A 14,136-nucleotide genomic window follows, 5' to 3' on the forward strand; every position below is an offset into this window, starting at 1 on the left:
AAATAAACCTGGTTAATTCTAACTTCTTTACATCGAGGTACATGGCAGAATTCATTTTAAAATCTGTCTTCTGTTGTCACTTCTTTGCTAAAGCTCCTCAGTCATGTCTGCCACCTCCAATTTTACATTCCCGCTCACCCATTCCCACAAATCCTCTCTTAACTCGTTACATGCCTCCTCAGTTTGTCATCTACCTTTTCTTTTCCCTTCTCACATCCCCTTTTCTCGCTCACTTTATGTCGACATTTCATGCTTCCACCTTCACCCTCTGTGTAACCCTCTTGCTATTTTAAGACTGGATCCCTCTCTGATGTCTTTCCATCTCCTCCTCTTTCTCTCGGTTTCTTTCTCTCTTTTTTTGGCTATCAGCAAAAAAATAATTAAATTATTTGCATTTTCTCTTTTATCACACTTCTTTAATTTCTCTATCCCACTCTCTCATCCGTGCCTCTGTAGCATCATGCTCTCGCTTTTCCCATCTCCATTTTTATCCTCCACTCTTTGCGCATCCACTTTGCACAGCCATCTACTTCCAAAACCTTTAAGCTTCCCTCTAAGAGTGTTACACCGGCAGCTTTGCCACACTTCTCTTCATTTTTAACAACATTATCCCCTCTATTACTTCTTAATGACTGCATTGCATCCACTGATGTATGCACCAAAAAGCTCAGCGGCTTCTTCAGCATTCATTTTGTACCCTCACACCTCTTTCTACTTATGTTCTTTTGGAAAAGCATCAGGATAGCAGGAGGACTGCATAACATATTTAACAAAATCTCTCCAGGCATCTATTTTTTAAATTTCATGTTCTTTTACCTTTAGCAGGCGTACAGATGGTAGGAAGGCTGCATGGCACAGTTTTCTGATGGTCCAGTTCAGTGGCCGCGGTGCATCCAGCTGGTTCATGGTGTCCACTCTTCACGGTTCAGCCACTGGTGCCCGGCAGTTTTTCCCGGCACCAGGATCAATGTTACCCCACAAGGGGGACAAAAATGGGAGAGGGTCTCCAACTCCAACTGCCGAAAAGCACGCAAGTCCCAGGGCATGACCCTTGACGGACAACCATCAGCCACTAACCCCAACCAACGTCACCAGCACCACCACCTTTAAGCCTTTACTTCCACAAGCACACGAAGCTCTCACCTGAGCAGCTTTCTGCCCCCTTTCTCCTTCCCTTCCTGCCCTCTCCTCCTCTCCAGCTCACACAGATCCAAGGAATCCAAGGGAAGTCAAACCTGGAGCTCCATGAGCATCTAATTCCTCTTCCACCAGTAGCTGAAGTGCACTCAGCTCTGGCGCGAAAAAAATGAGATGGTAGAGTATTTTCCCAAACAGCGGAGCAGAGCGCAGCAATGCACAACAGGGAGAAGAGCGCATAGGGTGAGAGAGATGCAGGTAGAGGAAGAGGGAAAAGAGAACGAGAATGAGGAGAGATGGAGATGTGGGCAGAGGAGAGACGAGGAATGCAGTGCAGCACAGCACTGAGGAGAGAGGAGAGGAAAAGAGAGTCGCAGAGCGCATAAACGGAGCAGCCTGACAGGCAGTGACTTAGATTTGAGGCTGCATGCACACCACTGTCTCCAAGATGAAAACAGAGAGAATGGAAGAGAGAGAGTGTCAGGGAGAAAGAGGGAGAGGAGGAGAGGGAGAGAGACAAAGGGGAAAACCAATTAAAATCCAATAAAACTGATGAACAAGATGAAATTGAAACTATGGAGATAGGAGGGGGTGCCATGCAGGAGAAGGAGGTTGGTTCTGTGCATGGGGGTGAACAAAAAAGAAAAGAGAAATAAAAAAAGAGGAAGGATGGAAAGACACACAGAGGAAGCAAGATGGAGAAAATGGGAAGAGCGGGAACTGTATGGTGGTAAAAGGGGAAATGGATGAAGCGAAGTCCAAGCTGTGCCTTATAGAGTGAATTCAGATGGAGCTTGAAGATGGAAGCACACTGAGCAACTTGGCTCTGCGGCTGTGGAGGGGAGTACGACCTACTTAGGAATTCACATGTCAGGCATCATGTTTGTGCACAAAAATCTCTAAAGTGGCTTGAAAACAATGTTAAAGAGAGGAACGCTGATGTGACTGTCGTATTGCATAAACTCATTTTTAACGCCTCGCAGCGTCCCAACACGCCTCCCTCTGGGTTTGATACATTTCATTTTCTTCATTTTGATGTATTGGCATAAATGTTATGCTGCAATTATACTAATAGTGTAAGCTAATTTGTTTATTGCATTCAGTCTATGAGAAGAAAGTATGATTTTTTTTCTTTTTTTGGATGATGTGAGCTTAAAAACAAAATCTTCAACAAGATCGTTAAGTTCATTACAAACTACTGATGACTGATCCCTGTGATCAGTGCAACAGAGACTTCTCAAGTGACGGTCCCCGCTGATATACAAATGAGTTTACAGCTTACAATATGAAATCTGCATTTTACATTGGTTCAGCATCTTTGGCGTAAATGTCTGTGGATATTTTACACCACACGTACGATATTTGTCATTACTACAAAATCCTTATGGGCTTTGATTGGCTAATTGATTATTCTCATTGTCTCGGGGCTGAGGGAGAGCTGCACTGTGTCAAAGCCACTGGTTCACATCACTAATCTATAGAGCTGCAGCAATCTAAAGCAGATTGACAATAGAAAATCTTATCAGTGAAGTGCAGCTTTTGTGAAGCACACTGACAAAGATAAATAAATAAATAAAAAGAGACATCTATTTTTGCCTCATCTCTTCTATTTCTGGACAATCAGGACTGCTTGTCTCCAGCTAATTGCTGATGCGCGCAGCTCAAACACCTAAAAGCTTGTCAAAACAGAAGATATGACTAAAATTAACAGTTCTCTTTGCGACCGAATTGACAGGTTTGGACTGGTTGAATAAGTGTGAGAGGGAAAATAAAGCATAAAGGCTTCAGAGGTGTTGATGACATAGCATCACACCTCGTGTTTGATGTGCTGCATGTTGTCATTGTTTAAAAATGTCTCAAATTAATGACTATACCTGATCGGCGTCAAAATGCCTGAGAGTAACTGTGCAGCACGGATGAGCCGAGACTTTTCAAATGTATGTGTACAGTGCGGGTAAGTAAGTAAGAGCAGCATCTTTCAATGTGGACGCAGGATATATATATATATATATATATATATATATATATATATATATATATATATATGGCGAGGGAGCAGTCTGTCTTGCTTTCAAGCTTTTGAAAAGGAGAACCTAGGGGTAAAAGGAGGCTCACATGAAAATAAAGCATTCAGTGAAGCAGGAAATACTGTTGAGGGTACCCTGAAAGCAAAACAGAGAAAAAAAAGTCACAGGTTTTTATTTCTTCTCCTAAATTAAAGGTCAAACAATATGAGAAAACACAAATGACACACTGTCACAATTTGTTTTAAAGTGCATGTCGCTGGCATGAATTAAATACATCCCTGACGGTAGAGAACGCCTTGCTCTTTTAAATTTAGTTATGACTAACAATTCTCTTGAGTCACCAGCTCCCGGTTAGTAGGTGTTTCATCCTGACAGTTAAGCACTGACATTAAGCGTGTCCACGTCACCAACCACTGGCTGCCCTGAGGACTGCCGAGACCTCTGAGGTATCTGTCTATCAACCATACACGTGTGTGTTTACGCCTGTGTGTGCAGTTGTGCTTGTGAGGCAGTAAGGAGGCTGTAGTACAGGAAGGCAAAGAGTGTCTTTTCCCCTCTAGCCCTCTCGCTTCACACGCTTCTTCATCTCATCTCATGAAATGATTCAACCAACACAGCTGAGCTCAGACCCATGCACTGTCTGTATCCTGCCTCTAGATGGCAACCTTCTAATGCACAATACCCATACCATACCCAGCATCCAAACACATCACTTGTACTCCCCTAACTCAACTGAACCGCTGAAAATGTCTGCTACTTTACTGCAACAAAACAAGACTATCTGCCTCTTTTTAATTACTAAACATCTAAGGATGCTAGGAGGAGGAAGTTGAGTCTTATCTTTCTGAAGATAAAGGGAGAGTGCACAGTGCTACCAAAAGAGGGCAGTTGTTCACAACAGAGAGCGTCTTGTTTGTTTCATCCTCTAATTCTGCATGGCTACACTAATTATCGTGACGTTAAAAAGGTATTATAGCTCTGGCACAGGAGAGGACCAGACAAGACGAGATTTAATTCTCTCGCAGTGATTCATTTCTCCCAGTGGGAACTTAACTTGGCAAGACGAAGAAGGCAATTTACTGTGAATCACTTAAGTCCTTCAGCACTGAGCGCTTGCATCAGATTGTGAAGGCAAACAATAAATATTACTCACATTTTCAGATTTAGCGCGATATAGGAGTTTTATGAGGTAACTTATCTCCAGAGAAGTTGAAACTGAGGTCAGCACGGTTTCTTTTTTATATATAGAAATAACACAATATACTGTCATCAGATGCTGCTCTGTAGACACAGCATGACTAATGTGCCAGCCTAAATCATCGCGTTTTAGCGCTTGTAGATGTGATTTTAGGTGGTATTATGTATAAGCAAGCATGGGTAAATGTGAGTGCACTGCTGATTGAATCATTTCATCACAACCCACAAGCAGTGGTAGTAATAGCACTGAGTGGGTGTTCTGTAACCCATTTATTCTCAGGGACATCTCTGCCACAGGTAGCCCTTTTGACATCACCAGTCAGCACTGTGACAGGAGTGTGAGAGAAGCCCATTTCCACCTGTCATTCAGCCAAAGCCCAGAGCTGCTCGTCACACACTGGAAAAATAAATCCTTTGTGCTGGTATTGTGCAAAAAGTGCTTGTAAAAGGAGTGAATATCAATAAATGTTGCTAAGTGAATGAGATAGATTAGATAGCTTTGCATAATGTTTGTAGAGGTACTTTCTTCTATAAAACATTATGTAACTGAAGTCAGGGGATTAATGGCAATACACTTCAGCTCCTGCATGTTATTATCAATATAATTACTTTAAAGTGCTTTTAAAGTGCTCATTGAGATCTCTCGTTCAAGCGAGGCATGTTCAAAGAGCAGTTGCAGATTTACGCAGTTACCAACTTGTAAAAGATTTTTTTGTGGCTTGATCAATTTATATGCAGCAAAAGTATTAAAATCCACCTTTTCCAGGTTCCGTGTGAATAAGATATAAAGCTGTATGTTGTTAGTTCTGTATTTATATTCAAGCAAGGAGAAAAAGTAACCACACAATCTGTGCAGTAAATAAACAGAGGGAAGCGTACCACTTTTTCATATGAGCTACAGTGGTGAGTAAGTAAACAAAAACCTCTCAGAAATCACAATGCATAGTGATGCACAGACTCAAGAGGCTTCGAGGTGGAGTGCATGAAGAGGAGTGCACATAAACAATACCACCATCATCATGTTCAAACAAAACGTAGATTGTACGACTGTGTCCCTCTTGTTCAATCTGCCATTGAACTTTATTCTATAAAGTTCCCGCTTGAGCCAAACCAGAACAGAAAACTGAAAGGTTAGCATGAAGGCTGGAATAAATTAAGGAAATTTACTTTCTTCTGAAGGTTTGTCTCAGTTTTATTTGGTCTTCCAGGTTTTAGAACTGAAACTGTAATACAGTTACAAACTACAATACTGGGAAAAAGCATCCTCTCCTCATATTAACCAACTAACTACGATAACTGTGATTGTATTTATGCAAAGATGAGGCAAAACAGGATCTCACTTCTTGTTGCAGCAGCTTTCTTTCTCTGTGAGGACAGAAAATGAGGGTCGCAGTTCAGTTCTGGACCAATGATGGCAACAAATTATATATAGTACTGGACTCACAATAAAGATGTGCACACTGTTAACTGAAGGTATGTGTTAACAAAGCTACTTTCTAATTTGGCTTTCCATCCTTCTTCTCCGTGAGATACTCATGTCCTGGAGGATTTTCAGTAAATGACAGTTCAGTATTTCACATTATATGCACTCAAACACACATACACACACACACTCACACACACACTACTACCCCCCACTGTCTTTGCCCCGAAGAGGCAGGAAGACTTCTGCTGAGTTGGGTACACTCCTCCATCTGGAGAGAAGCAATGATTATTAGCCTGTGGGATGGAACCGCACGTACACAAGCTCACACACATTCACACCACTGCTCTCAAAATGTGTTCTTTTCTCCACATTTGGGGGAAATTCTCCATTCTCCACTCACCATCACTCGCGAGCCAGTCACTTAAATATTCACACTCTACTGTAGGTGGTTTTCTAAGGTTACTAGCCCTCTTAAACTGATATTATCTGACTCAAAATGTGTTGCATATCTGTCTTCACATCCCCTAAAATTAGCGCTGCATATTTCATCTCTGGTATTTAGGCCTCGAGCAGTGCTGCTAAATATTATTGGCAGGTCCAAATGGCTGTTAATAAACATTATCGGATAAGCCAGAGGTAACAGAGTGAGAAGATGGCACTGATTAAAAATAATGACCTGTAGGGACTGTTCAGGTAGCAACCGCCTTATCACAGCTTAGCATAATGTTATTTCAGGTCAACAAAGATCCCGTTTATTATTTAGATTCATCAGCTTATGGACAGCACCTGCCAAAACCAATTTACCTGAACATGAATCTTTATCTGAGGAGAGTCCTCAGAAGTGTCATAAAACTGGTAAATATCAAAAGTAGCTCAGCTTTCTGTTCTTAAAATGACTCATCAAACTTTAAATTATTTTTATCACAGCAACAACGAGTCGAATTTGCTCAAAAAAATGAGATAAATTGTGTGCAGTCACAAATTAAATTAGCAGCTAATGCTAGCTTGATTAGCAAGGTGCCTCCAAAATTCGCTGTCTTGTTTAATAGCATGCTCATTCTGGCTACTGAAAACAAGCTTATTTTTTCTTGTTCTTTTTTAACTTACTGCAGAAGCTATGGTCCAATTCATGTTCTTCCAGGATTGAATAACACCATAATGTTTGGCTGGGATTTACACTCACTGGCCACTTCATTAGTTACACCTTGATAGTATCACTTAGGAGCCCCTTTTGCCTTTTGACCTGCCTTAATTCTTCATGGCTTATATTTGACAGGCTGCTGGAAACATTCCTCATCAATTTTACTCCATATTGACATGACAGCATCACACAGCTCTTGCACATACATGAATCTTCCGTTCCACCACATCCCAAAGGTGCTCTATTGGTTTGCTCTATTGATGGATATACTTTGATCATAAAGGGAAGGACGATGTCTACATGCCTAAATGCACTAAGCTGTGATTTTTGCATTATGTGACCCTGAACTGGATAAATGGATGCAAAAAAGACAGAAGTGGGTGGTCAAACTATAGCAACCTTTATGTTACTTATATGAAGGTGGGGATGAATGGATAAATAGATATGACAGGGATGCAATACAAAATCCATTGTTGAAAACTGTATGGGAATGAAGCAAAAACTATGGGAAAAGATGGAATAAAGCAATTAATGATGGAGTTGAGAGGTGCAAAGAACTTAAACAGTCGCTGCTCGAGGTAAATTCAGCCTTTTAGTTTAGCGCACATTGCTGCATGCTGTGAGTTAGTAAAAGAGGAACAGCGAGAGTCAATCCTCTTTTCTCTGCAGTAGAAATAATTTATGTGGCATTTGACATTACCCATAATAGAATGTAGTAAAAAGACAAAATCTCTCACGACTACATGCTTGCAGAATAGGGACAAGCATCATTAGGTTTATGGGTGAGATATTGCATCTTACACTCAGTACATTAAATGTATTCTTTAATTTATATCACCGTAGCTGCACTGCATTGTGTCATATCAAGTGTGCCAAAAAGAAAAGCAGCTTTTCAATGCACGATACGCCAAACGCACACGATTAATTTCTTCTTGCATAGCAGCCAACTTTCACAGTTTTCACTGTAAAGCATCCCTGGATGAGACATTCATTTTTTTTTTTTTTAGTTGTTGTGAAAGTTTGCTGAAATCGCTTCAGTATACAAACAAGCATTGTCAAATATATGCTAAACTGCATACACTTTCAGTAGACTCAGTGCAGATTTCTTTCCACTACTTTTAAATACAGAGGAGGACAAATTGTCTATAGCCTCCAGTGCATAAAACGACAACACAATGTCTTTCATTAATTTGGCTTTCATTAAATGATCGGCGCAAGCACTAATTAGAAGCTACAAGGAAGATGGTGACAAGATCCTCCCAAAAGCCTTTTAAACTATGATATACCAAAACACAACTAAGGTGATTTCTTATTCCACAGCAGTCACTTCATGTGTGTAAAGGTTTAAAAAAAGAGTTCACAAGAGATATGGCAATTAAATTAAAGCAGGCAGCATGTTCAGTGAGAATGTGTATGATGTGACCGAATGTTTTGTCTAAGACTATTCTGTATATCTGATGCATCACATGCTTGAGGCATTCATATGCAGAGCAAATTACCTCTGTGTTGCTTTCACCCTCTTTTAAGTGCTTGGTATATCAAAAGCATCTGCCTGGCAAAAATGTTGTATTAACCCGGGGAAACAGGCATCATTGTCATCTGACTGATCTGAAATCCTCCCTGCTTTCGTCATGTACCACAGCTCAATTTGACCAAAATCTAGCATGGGAACAATACAACATCTTCCTTTCAGCACTAGTTCAATATAGGAAGTACATCAGTAAACCGAATGTGCTTTTGTTTGTGCCCTTGTGGTTTGAGGTTTTTAGGGATTTCACGCTGTCAGAGTTTTACACAGAGGGCAGTGAGTATAGGAAGACTGAATATATGGTGAAGACCTGTTAAAAAAACTCCACGATAAATCAATGAAAAACATCAAATTCTAGCCCAGAGCTAAAAATGTCTAGCGTTAAGCTTCAAGTTTCTCAAAAAGTAGATCTGGGGGAGTTTTTTAACGTTCGATGAAGCAGACAAGTGTGACAAAGAACATGGCGAGAGAACTTCTCTGCAGCCCCTCTGAGGGAGAATTAGAGAGGAAAGTATAAAAGCAAAGAGCGAATAAAATGGGTAATGGACAGAAACCAGAGAGGGCATGGCAGAGAGACACTTATTTCACATATAGAGAGCTCTTATGCATAATATGGATGCATAAAAGCCACTGAAGGGATTCAAACTATCATAAATTTTCATCTCAATCTGTTAAAATAGTCTAGGAAGGTTATTACCTGTGGGTTTTTTTTTTTTGGTGTTTAACAACCTCGTTTTATAGTCCCTATCTTTAACTCTTTTAGGGGTACTAATAAAAAAAATAGCATTTAAAGGCATAATATAATTAAATACAATGGGTGGAAATATTGTGTGACCACTTATTTTGGTGTATGTGAAAGGAATTTTTGAGACTTTTTTTCATAGTGATGCAGCAGACTGTCACTCCTAGTTTAAACTGGCAGGGCTTCCAACTTCTTGCTGAATGTAGAGAAACTGCAAACCGCAGGTGTATCACAGTTTTTTCTCATGCAAAAGCTAAAAGTGTTTAAACTAAAAGTTGCTGATTTTGGTTGGAAATGGTGGAAGCTTTACAATGAAAGACATGCAACGTCAACATGTGATGTGCATCAGAGTTATATTAGGACCTGCTGTATGTCAGAGGTTATCTGGGCTATGGTGGAGTCATTGTGGCCCGTTTAAAGGACATTGCATCATACTGGAAACCTGTGGCCTTATGCTGGGCTACATCATCTAAAAACAAACTCAAATATAAATTAACGCCATTTATTCCTGTGACAACACCAGAGTTAGAAATTTTCAGTCCTACCAAATTTATTAGCCCAGCACACACTAGAAGTCTTATGTCACAGCTGCTCTAAATTAAAATTATTGTTAATTACTAAAATATTTTTTTATGTTTCTGGAATGGTTAATACACCATGTGTGTGCAACCTCTTTAACCAAAATGATATTTTTAATACTAAAAATTGAAAATCATTGATTTAGATGCCAAACACTTGCATTACTGAACAGAAAAAATGAATTTTATTAATGTAACGTTTGATTAATTTCTGACTTCCAGTGTGCCGGATCATATTTGGGTATAAAAATGTCAATTCTGTTTGCTATTTACCTAAAAAATAATAATATAATTTTTACTTTTGAACACGTTCTTAACAGATTTCATAAAAAAAAATTTTTTTATTGTTTTTATTACACATAATAAATGTGAATTAGTGTAATTCTCCATGAGTAACGCCCAAAAAATATCTTGTTCTCAGCCACCATGTACTCAGTTTCTCCTTGAGCCCGAGTGAACATTTGCACCAAATCTGAAGAAACTCCTTCACAGTGATAAGAGATATCACAGTCACACAAATGGGACATACGGGCAACCCAAAAACATAAAGTCTCCGGTCTTTTTGCTGCAGTCAGATCACGAAAAGAAAACAGCAGGTAAGAAAATAGAAGGTTGCTTTGTGCACATGAGAACCTGAGCGAGGAGGATCCATCTGCAACATCTGTTTGTATCATAGGTGATCTGGTGTTTCCTCTCTCTCTTTAAAGGGACACACTCATCTCGAGACAACAGATCGGCGCATCTGGTAATACCTGAAGCCCACAAGTTCCCGTCAGCTCAGTGCTCAAAGGAGAGCTAGTGCACACACATATACATACACACACACACACACACACACGAATGCAGGCTCAGAGAAATCTATAAATGCCAGATTAGCCTTAGTGCTTGCCGATCTAATCTTCTGAGTCAACAGAGCAATGCAGACATGGCTCAGTGTCAGGAGCCACTATAATGAACAGTCACTCATTGCACCCCAGTGCCGTGGAATAGTCTGCTGTCTTAAACCTGAAGCCTCATTCTGCAGCACTCTCTGTGGCTTCACTAGACTTTTGATTCGTTAATTCAATCCAGGATCAAGTTGAGAAACTTTTAGCAAAACTTTTATAGCCTGAAAGATTTTCAGAGCTGTATGTAACAGATATTGTAATTTCATTCAGTATATCACAGAAGCCGTAGTTTATGAAACTAATCCAAAAACCGCTGTAATATAAGCAGACTTTGATGAAATGATTCACCCCGGGTGCTCGGATCAGTTTAGTTCAGGAATCTGAGAGCATCTGATGTGGTTTGTTGTTTGAAATGTTTCCAGCCCAGCCTAAAATCAGGCATTAGTATCCAGCTGTGTGGCTGGAACCAGTGAGGTGAAATAATGGACACTACAAATAATGGGTCAACTTCCTGCATTTTGCCTCTGTCTTTGAAATGAGCTCTCAGAAGTGACACACATGCACACATACAAGACTCAACGCTTGCCTGCAACAATGTGTATAAACACAAAATGCCACACTCCCCTGACATAAATTTTGCATTAGCTGTGGAGAACCTCCACGTTGCCGTAGCAACATAGACGTAGCGTAATTACCATCCTATGGGTCAGAGTAATAAAGCTAGACCTGCAGCCCAGTGGGCCCGGGGCCCCTGGTAATGGCTTTTATCGCAATCATTATTGCCACAAGCACCGCTAAACCAGGAGATACATAGGAGGATACACTCAGCCTCAAAGCCCAGACTCACGGCATCAGACGGAATAGCTTCAAAGCCACAGTTCAAAGCGAGGGTGCAACACGGGTTTCAGATCAACAGATCCTAAATCAAAGATGACAAAATTTACATAAAAAAAATACATCCACATTTACATAAAAAAAGACAGAGCTCCCTATTATATGTTTTCCTAATTCTAGATTTGGCAACCGTTTTATTAGATGCTTTACGTAGCCTGAATACGTGCTATTTAACTTTATCGATGTCAGCATACCAATTACACTGATGCTTCCTGGAGCATATTATGGAGGAAATATTCCAGCAAATGTCATGAGAAATTATTATAGTTCCATTAGATATAATCCTAAGCATCAGGGATAATCAGCAGAGGCAAACATCACACGGCGAAGTCTAAATAGGGTGAATGTTTAAACAGTTAGCTACTTTCTACACTGATAACAAGATGAGATGTGTGACCCACAGCAGGCAGTGATGACTGATTGATCCCACTGTACATTTACTGGGTAATTAATCAGAAAAACTCTTTGAAATGTCCAGAAATAGAACAAAGTCACATAAAGCAGCTCTACCAAACAGACTCAAACTCAAAGCTGCGATGCTGTTCAAAGACCAGCCTCACGTTGGTCTGATAATCAACACCTACACTAACATTTTAACCTAAAAATGGCTGAGGTTGGTTTAAAGGTTGCACTTTACCAGTTTTATCAAAGTGCTTTTTATTTGTTTGGGTTTATGTGTTTGCCAGAGGGGTATCACTTCTACCTTCAAATTCTGGGAGAAAGCTTGAATGCTGACAGTCAGGGCTAAAACGTACAGTGCTGTGAAAAAGTGTTTGATCGATCCTGATTTTGTATTTTTCTGCATATTTTGTCGCACTTACAGGCTTTAAACAAATTTTAATATTAGACAAAAATAACCAGAGTACACGCAAAATGCAGTATTTGATCTTGAGGATCATTGATATTTTTCTGGGGGGGGCGTGAGGCCTTTGTGTTCTTTTTGGTCAGCCGTGGATTTTACCTTTTTTTTGCCCAGTCTCTTTTTCTGTTTATTGAATCATGAACTTTGACCTTAACTGAGGCAAGTGAGGCCTGCAGTTCTGTACATGTTGTTCTGGATTCTTTTGTGACCTCCTGGATGAGTCGCCAATGTGCTCTTGGAGTAATTTTGGTAGGCTGGCCACTCCTGGGAAAGTTCACCACTCTTCCATGTGTAGCAGAATGAATATTTGATTTAATGTTGCATTGCTAATTGCTGGTTGATGGCCAATCGGATTGTATAGTCACACTATAAATAGTAGCTGCTAGCTTAGCATCCCTCACCTGACTTCCATAGCTTTTACAGGTAGGAGTCCTGTCCTGCTGCCTGGGTCTGAATTGGCTGAGTCGTGCTTTTGTAGAGATTGCCTCTGGATTATTTCTTCAGAAGCCTCCTCTCTATGGATGACTGGTATGTTATTATTTTGGCCCATAAGTTCAGTTATTTCACTCGGTGGTAAACAGGTGTGATTACAGGCTGTAGCCGCAGAAGCTTCCAATTGGCTGTTTTTTGTTTTGTTTTGTTTTTCTCAGAAACGGCATTGCCCGATCAAACTGATCAAACCCAGATACCAGCTACTATTTATAGTATGACCACATAATATGACTGGCCAATCACATTAATATGATCTTTATCAGATATTGAAATTTGATGATCTAAAACATGCAAATGTGACAAATGTGCAAAAAATAATAATAAATTAAGACCAAGAGGCCAGCAGAGATTTCACTGTCTGTCAGGCCCTGTTCATCAAATCAATACATGGCACCCTAACCCATTAAAAAAAACACTAATGATTTCTCTAAAAAGAGGAGTGGAAATGAAAAATTAAGACTTATAATTTCTTTCAGCATTCAGAAAAACTCTAATCTAATATGAGCTGGGCACTAATGGAAGCTGTTTTTGCCGAGGCATGACTGAGCATCTCTGAAACACTTCTGTCTGCCTCTCTTGCTCCACTTCTGTTCCTCTCCTCCTCTGTCTCAGCGAGGATAAATTAGCGGAAGGAATTCAGAGTGAGGCTGCTTAGAGGCGGGTTTAAAAAAGCTTTGATCAGGACCCATGCCAGTAATCTGACAAATCCATAAGGGGAGCGACTCAAAGCATGTTCATTTTTAAGAGGCTATATATTGCTTTGGCAACTCACAATGCCTTGTGTTTAAGCATGCCTTTACTCTATCCTGCACTAATAATAACAATCACAAGTGTATCTGATTAATTATTTCAGTAATTTTGATGTCGCGTGCCTTTTTAATGTTTTTAACATTTTTTTTCCTTTTTCTTTTGCTTCATTTCTTTCTGTTTCAGCGTGAAGCTGTGCATGCGCCAGTTATTTCACTTCTGAATTTCTGCCACTCTACTGCACAAGCCTGAAAGGCAAGCTGCACAAAGTATAGACAAAGTAACCTGAAAAAGATCTCCCCAATCTAATTCGCAGTGCTCTTTCACAGTAAATGTCAAGGATGATCCAAAAGCTTTGCAGAAAGTATTACTGAAGTGCCATAACACCTCCACGTCTCTGTAAAATCAAATGGAGAGAAAAGAGCAGTGAGGAGTTGATGGGTGGATCAGTGAGGAAGAAGAAGCGATAAATAAAAGC

The 14,136-nt window shown here is 40.1% G+C and overlaps 1 protein-coding gene across 16 annotated transcripts in view; it reads right to left on the reverse strand.

The window, feature by feature from the left end:
• The window catches only part of trpm3 (transient receptor potential cation channel, subfamily M, member 3), a 155,857-nt gene that overhangs the window by 116,572 nt on the left and 25,149 nt on the right, over nucleotides 1-14,136 (reverse strand). For 4 of the 16 annotated variants that reach the window (XM_040019012.1, XM_040019009.1, XM_040019011.1 and 1 more), the window contains exon 1: nucleotides 817-906. The exons of 9 other annotated variants lie outside the window; for them this stretch is intronic. In XM_040019012.1, coding sequence (XP_039874946.1) covers nucleotides 817-906 — 90 coding nt within the window. Of the gene's footprint in view, nucleotides 1-816; nucleotides 2,082-14,136 lie in introns of those variants that run through there. 3 more of the 16 variants (XM_040019001.1, XM_040019005.1, XM_040019013.1) reach the window with 3 other exon arrangements.

This window comes from Simochromis diagramma, unplaced genomic scaffold, assembly GCF_900408965.1.
Source record: "Simochromis diagramma unplaced genomic scaffold, fSimDia1.1 OVJJ01000822.1, whole genome shotgun sequence".
NCBI lineage: Eukaryota > Metazoa > Chordata > Actinopteri > Cichliformes > Cichlidae > Simochromis > Simochromis diagramma.